General features: G+C 39.6%; 1 protein-coding gene across 1 annotated transcript; it reads left to right on the top strand.

Moving 5' to 3' along the window:
• Positions 1-3933: 3933 nt before the first annotated feature.
• Positions 3934-5202, top strand: LOC109213053. Its single transcript, XM_019376798.1, has 2 exons — positions 3934-4076; positions 4380-5202. The coding sequence occupies exons 1-2, from the start codon at positions 3934-3936 to the stop codon at positions 5200-5202; spliced, it is 966 nt and encodes a 321-aa protein (XP_019232343.1).
• Positions 5203-8143: the final 2941 nt, after the last annotated feature.

Raw genomic sequence — 8143 nt, 5'->3', positions numbered from 1 at the left:
ATAGTGACAATCTATTTAGTATATTTTTTGTATAGTGACAGTCTATTTTATATATATTTTGTATAGTGAAGGCTATGCATTTTTCAAATTAATGATGCCATCATGTTTTGCACACGTTGATGCTCCACCATAGAGTTCATTAATGTATGTTATTTTCATACTCGACTCCTCTATTTAGGGCATTTCTTGAAAGAAAATGACACTAAACACCACACTAGCATTTTGGTGATTGACAGTTCTTTTTTATTTATTTATTTATACATAAAGGATTTTCGCCATGCAAATATATATATATATATATATATATGATAGTGAAGGGCAAATTCCACAAATGGTCAAATACTTATGATCTTTTTTATCAAAGTCATACACCTATGTTTTCTCACATAAAAATCATAAAAGCTGCTAGTAACTCACAAAAAAAAAAAAACGTAATGACCGAAAAGGCGAAAACTACAACTTTTCGATAGCAATTTTTTATTTTTCAGTCTAACAAATAATAATCAAATTAAAATAGGAATGACCCAACCTAATATAAGTATAAATAAATTGAAATAATACTAAAATTGAATCATCCTCTCAAAATACACGTAACTTCTATTTTTGGAGTATTTTGCTTTTTAAAATTTTAATAATTTATCTCACTTACAGTATGGGCACATATTGAACTCATATAGGAAAAGGCAAAAAGTAACATTTATGACAAAGTTTTATTTTTATATTTTTCATAAGTATGTATAAAATATTAATATTAAATAGCATAAAAGCCAAAAAATAATAAAATAATGAATGATTCCCTTTGAATAAATTAAAAGCCATCTTAGAAGCCATCTCCTATTGTGTTTCCTTGATAGTTGGGTTTGTTAATTTCGGCTAGCCGCTAGAATTAGTTTTGGGCTATAAAATGTATATTGCAATTTGTGACTACCGATTGTAATTAGTTTTTTCTGAATGGCTAGAAGTGATAATAGCTCAACATTTTCCTAAATATTAAGTCACATACTATGCATAACTTTTAACGTACGATTACTAGAATTAAAAAGACAATTAAAATGTGGCTTGTAGTACGCAGAGCAACTCTTTTTGCTAGTAAAAAAAATTGTATCGCATATTTAATTAAGTTGAAATATACACTAAGTAACTCTGGCAACTATTTGAATTGGCTCAATTATTTGAGTGGAGTTTGGAATTAAATTCTACTGAGGTAGGTCGTAGTTTTTATATATTTTTTTACATCTTTATAGTAGTATAAATTAGGCAAACCAGTTCACAAGCAACAACATTTGCAAGGCAAAGTATACTATTCTTACTCTTAATATATGAAGGGAAACAAAAAATAGCTAGTGACTAACACCATGAAGATCCATCAATTAGAAAACTCCTACGTCCGTAAAATCTACGTTACTCGAATTTAAAAAAATTTGCGGTAACTAACACCATGAAGATCCATCAATTGGTCTTCGAGCTTGTCCTCTTTATCCTTCAACTCATAGAGACGATTTGTAGCTTCAAATCTTTCTCTCGTCGTATCATGTTGATGATCTTCTTGCATCCTACGTAAGTGATCAATGTAGTTTGTCATCTCTTGTATCTGTTCTCTCACATTATCCAACTCATTCTTCAAGTTCTCTTTGCTATTGCTTGACGAAGACATTCTTGCTTTTTGTATATATGTCAAACTCGAACAACTGCAATACATAACATAGTTAAATAGATTAATAGAAAACTAAACCAATATACGTTAACAATTTCTTTACTTTTTTTGTATGTCAAAACATATTGTTTTATCCATGTACGTACTATAATTCTTTTGGAACTAAATTTAAGCTAAAATACTTTCAAATAAATTTTTGAGAGCGTGGTATGAGAATAAGTAAATGCAAAGAATTAAAGATTTGAATTTAAGCATGACAAAAAAAAAGAATAAGGAAAGAATTAAAGCATTGGCCGCAGGCCTGGGTCGAGCCAAGTGAGCTCAATCGAGCTTACTACAATACCGAGCTGTTGAGCCCAAGCTGAGTTCACTCGAACTTGTTATAGTATTGAACTGAATCGAGCTCGAATCTGCTCTTAATGTTTAGTTCCAATGAGATTAACTTAATATATATTGAATAGAAAATAAAAATTTCGAGTAGTTTTAATAATAAAGCAGCAATAAATTCTAAAATGTGTACAATATTAAAAAAAAGTTAAATTAAATTCTTAAACATAAAATTTTAATTGCATTTCGTATCACACATAAAGTAGGCTAAGTAACGTGTTATATATATATATATATATATATATATATATATATATATATATATATATAATTGTATAGGGCAAAGTATGATACGACACGTGGCCATTTAAAGGAAGGACATGTGGAACCCGTGACGGGGATGGCCGAAGACCGAACACAAATATTCCGCTTGTCACAGGAAGGGATAACGTTCATAAAAGTTTGTTAAATGCCCTGCCCCGGTAGCATTTAATAAAGAATATTCTGCAGCATTAAGAGCAACGGCCCGTTACAGGAAATTTGGCATTTATGTCCACCGTTACATCTTCATTAATAACCCTTATAATTGACATTAAAGGAGGGCACGATCGTAGGACCTCCTTCCCTAGACACAAATATAAATAGTGAGCTTAGTTATCATTGTAAGGGGCACGAATATTTTGGTAAACTTGCACTACATTCTATACAAAGCTTAATATAATTTTACTTTCTTGCTTTTTGATTTCATTGTTACTATGCCCGAAAATCTTGTTCCCGGAACTGTCATCTCTACTGTTTCATCTACATCCTAAGACTACGTATTGCATAATTCTTTACTTATTTTATTATTTTCAGGATCAAATTAGTTCACTTGTCTAGAAATCACGTATAACTTCAACTGTATCGTTTTAAGGGTAAACAGTTTGGCGCCCACCGTAGGGCCTAGACAGTCGTGCAATTAAATTGATCCTTGCGTTTTTTACTAACGTGCTTTGAGTATTTTGTCTTAGAAGAAATCATAAGAAATGACAGATAACATTATTAACAACACCCACAACCCCGAGGTCCGAGGAGATCAGCCTCACTTCGAAGACCCAATCGGTGATACCCGCAATGAGGGGGATGACGCCACACCGGCACGTGACAGGCAGTATCCTCCACATGTCCGGGAGACGACTCCCGATGATGCTGATGAGGAGCATGTTGTCGACGCAGTAAGGGTCTTGCAAGAATAATAGGCGATCATTCTAGGCCATCTCACGCGGCAAGATAAGGTTATGACGGAGTTGAAGTAGGCACTGTCGGGGGCTTCGAATAATGTAAACAGGCGAGATCCAATTCCTCCCTGTATTCCCGCTAACCAAACAACGCAGAGGGTCGACAACAACACTCCCAGGGGTGAAGTTGGCTCCGACGGGGCTGGGGGGAACGGATCCAGTCGTAATAACGAGAACGATCCTTTTAAGAATGAACTTTTGCAATTTATGAGGTAAGTAAACGCCCGTATGGACCAAATCCCCCGCGCGCCACCAATACTGAAGGGCCCGAAATCCAAGAAGTATACTCAATTGCCGTACAAGCCGAGTGCTGCACCAGAATTAATCCCGAAACGGTTTAAAATGCCTGAAGTGCCAAAGTATGATGGACCTTTAGATCTAAAGGAGCATATTACCACCTACACAACGGCGGTAAAAGGGAATGGTCTAGCTCCTCACGAAATTGAATCTGTGTGGTTAAAGAAATTTGGAGAAACTCTTACGAGGGAAGCTTTGAAGTGGTACTCGCCGTTACCCGAGCATTCCATAGATTCCTTCGAAATGCTCGCGAATTCTTTCATCAAGGCCCATGCCGGGGCCAAAAACGTACAAGCCCGGAAGGCTGATATATTCAGGATTGCGTAGGGAGAATCCGAGTTATTACGAGAATACGTTACCCGATTCTAGAAGGAAAGAATGTTGCTCCCGGCTGTCCCGGATGAATGGGCAGCAGAAGCATTCACCAAAGGGCTGAATCCGAGAAGTTCAGACGCCTCCCAGAAGTTAAAGGAAAGCTTGCTTGAATTTCAAGCAACGGCTTGGGCGGATGTCCACAACCAGTAAGAGTCAAAAATAAGGATTGAAGATGATCAGGTTGGTTTTCCATCATCGACCAAAGGATGGAATAAGAACAGAGAAAAATCAAAAGATGATTACGACAGGGACAGATAGACTTCGAGGGGCCAGTTTTTGACCTACGAATGGACTGAAGGCCGTGGCAGAGGCTTTCGGACATCAGACAAGTTCACCGTTGACAGAAGGACTGATCGCGGTCGGAACAACATATCACTGTAACATAAAGAAACGTCGGGGTCACGGGATCCTTCTTACCCCAAGTTATTGGAATACAACTTCAACGTCAGTGTTGTAGATTTGGTGCCAGCCATGAGAAACATCAAAGAGGCACGGTTCCCGAGACTGATAAGATCTGATCCCATCCATAGAGATCCCAACTTGTGGTATGAATACCATGGGACAAATGGCCACCGGAAAGGGGACTGCCAACACCTTCGGAAAGAAGTGGCAACGCTATTGAAAAATGGTCACCTGAGAGAGTTCTTAAGAGACCGAGCTAAGAACAATTATGGTCGTAACAGAGACAACGCAGAACCTTCAAAATCAGGAGAAGAACCCCCACGCCAAACAATTAATATGATCTTTGGAGGAAATAAGATTAACGGGGTCACCTTCTCGGCAGCAAAGAAGACTAAAGTATCAATAACTCATAGTAAAAGGCTTTGGGACGACGATATCACTTTTACGGAAGAGGACGCAGACAGATTATTGTTACCACACAATGATGCATTGGTAATTTTTGTAAATGTGTTAGATTTTAAGATTAAATGTGTTCTAGTGGATCCAGGAAGTTCGGCTAATATCATACAACGGAGAGTATTAGAGCAAGCTAAACTCACTGGAAGCATTATTCCGGCCACAAAGCTCCTAGCCAGATTCATCCTCGCAAGCGTGACGACCCGAGGAGAGATTTTATTGCTCACGAACACTGAAGGGGTAATGAAAACAACCCCTTTCGAGGTAGCAGATGGCGACCTGGGATACAATATCATCCTGGGAAGGCCATGGTTATACGAGATGGAAGTTGTGCCCTCAACGTATCACCTATTGTTGAAGTTTCCAATGCCCAAAGGAATCAAGAGAGATGAATGCATTTTCGGTCTCCAGTAGGAAAGGAAAGGAAAACGTGGCGTAGCAATTACAGGAACCGGCACCTACTCCCGGACCAGAAGAAGTGAGCCCGGGGATAGAGGCGTCGGAACCTTATCAGGTGTTGAGATATTTCCAAGTTCTAGAAGAGACGGATGCGACAAAGTCCACGGCGGAAGAACTGGAGCAAGTAGCATTGTTCGAAGAGTTCTTAGAATGGAAATTTTACTTGGGGACGGGACTACACCCGGAGCTCAGGTTTGCTTTTATTGAATTTCGTAAATTTAATGCTGATTATTTTACGTGGTTGCACGAGGATATGACAGGTATCTCGACGGAGGTAGCCATGCACAAGTTAAGCTTGGACCCCAACATACCTCTGGTAAGACAAAAGAAGCGCCCAATTGCCGAAGCCAGGATCAAATTCGTCAAAGAAGAGGTAACCCATTTGCTTAATATCGGTTCAATCCGAGAGGTAAGATATTTGGACTGGCTAGCTAATGTAGTAGTAGTTCCTAAGAAGAACAATAAATTTCTCATGCATTTAGATTATAAAGATCAAATGATTGATGCCTCGGCCGGGCACGAGTTAATGAGTTTCCTTGATGCTTATTCCGGGTACAACCAAATCAAGATGAACTCAGATGATCAGGAAAAAACTTTGTTTATAACGAATTTCGATACATATTGTTACACTGTGATGCCCTTCGGATTAAAAAACGCCGGAGCCACTTATCAACGGCTCCTGAGCAGGATGTTTGAAGAGCAAATAGGAAAAACTATGGAAGTTTATATAGAAGATATGCTCACTAAGTCTTTTAATGTAGGTGACCACCTTAAACATCTGCAAGAAACTTTCGATATCCTGAGAAAGCATAATATGAAACTTAATCCCGAGAAGTGCACGTTCGGGGTTAGTTTTGGTAAGTTTTCGGGATTTCTAGTATCATAGCGGGGAATTGAGGTAAACCCCGATAAAATAAAGGCCACAGAAGACATCCCGGATCAACTGTCAAATGTAAAGGAAGTCCAAAGGCTCACAGGAAGATTGACAACTTTGAGCAGGTTCATTTCACAATCATCAGAAAAATATCATCGCTTCTTTGCACTGCTCAAAAATAAAAATAATTTTGAATGGACACGGAGTGCCAGCGGGCTTCGAGGGATTTGAAGAAGTACTTGTCAAACCCTACGTTGCTCTCAAAACCAAAAGAAGGTGAAACGTTGTTAATTTACCTCGCAATCTCTGAAGTTGTGGTAAATGCGGTTTTGGTCCGAGATAACGAAGGTACGCAATCTCCCATTTATTATGTTAGCAAAATTTTTACCGGAGCTGAAAATTCTACCCACATTTGGAGAAACTGGCCTTAGTTCTCGTAGTTGCCGCACGGAAGCTGAGGCCCTACTTCCAATGCCGCCCGATAGCCGTGGTGACTACTTTCCCTTTGCGGAGAATTCTCCATAAACCTGAGCTCTCGGGTAGGTTGGCCAAGTGGGCCGTCAAAATGAGTGAATTCGACATAGAATATAAAGCAAGGACTGCAATTAAATCACAAGTCTTGGCTGACTTTGTGGCCGATTTCAGTCCGGAATTATTGCCTCTGGCAACCAAAGAGGCAGTAATGGTGTCGAAATCGACATCGGGGGTTGGACCTTATTTTGCGAACGGGGCTTCCAACGTAAAAGGGACCGGGCTCGGAATAGTCTTAATCACGCCCTCGGAGGAAACCGTATGGCAAGCCATCAGAACGGTCCCTTTAACTAACAATGAAGCAGAGTATAAAGCTTTGATTGCAGGGCTCAAATTGGCTCGGGGACTTGACTCAGAGGTCATCGAAATCAAATATGACTCGTAGCTGGTGGTAAATCAGGTCTATGGGATCTTTGACACCAAAGAAGAACGCATGCAGCAATACGTGATAAAAGTCCAGGCTCTGTTGGCACAATTCCGGGAGTGGTCAATTACTCATATCCCAAGGGAGGACAACGCATAAGCAGATGCATTGGCAAACTTACGATCATCGACGGAAATGAAGGGATCAGAGTCCGAGACGGTAGTGCAACTGATGAACTCAATCCTGGAGGTGGATGGTTATTATGAGTTAAATTAGACTAATTTGGTCTGGGACTGGAGAAATGAAATCATTGATTATCTCGAGCATGGGAAGTTGCCCGAAGATCGCAAAACATACTGGGCGTTGCGCACCAAAGCAGCGAGATACAGCTTCGAAAGACTACAATTATATAGAAAATCTTTCCAAGGCCCGTTAGCCCGATTCTTAGGGGCATCCGAAGCTAACTATGTCATGAGAGAGGTCCACGAAGGAATATGCGGCAACCACTCGGGTGCAGATTCCTTGGTGCTAAAGTTGGTGCCGGCAGTATATTACTAGCCCCGCATGGAACATGACGCTAAAGATTTTGTACGAAAATATGATAAGTGCCAATGCTACACACCACTAATGCACAACCGGCAGAACCTTTACATTCGGTTCTATCTCCATGGCCGTTCATGCAATGAGGGATGGACATAGTCGGACCGCTGCCACCGGCTCCCGAAAAGGTATGATTTCTTTTAATTTTGACTGACTATTTTTCTAAGTGGGTGAAAGTTGGTCTGATGGGTTATATGTGTATCCCTGTTATGTTTTGATGATATAACAAACTTACTGATAAGAACTAAATAAGTAACCTGATACACATCTTCAAGAACGTAAAGATCAACAAGTCTCCAGTTGGGGACACAGTTCAACTCTACAGAGTTAAAGGAACAACAAAGGGAAAAAATTAGCTACCAGTTCCTTAAGAGACTGTACAAGTTAACTGCCCCAGCATTACAATTGCTGCCTGCACACGCTACAGTACAGAAACAGTGCAACAGTCAACTTTATGGGGAATTCCCTTTACCTAACTTACTTGCATCATTCAAAGTGATGTCACAAATGAATTATTAACATCAATC

Source organism: Nicotiana attenuata, unplaced genomic scaffold (assembly GCF_001879085.1).
Source record: "Nicotiana attenuata strain UT unplaced genomic scaffold, NIATTr2, whole genome shotgun sequence".
In the NCBI taxonomy this organism is placed as follows: Eukaryota; Viridiplantae; Streptophyta; class Magnoliopsida; order Solanales; family Solanaceae; genus Nicotiana; species Nicotiana attenuata.
This window is presented reverse-complemented; position numbering and strand designations above follow the sequence as displayed.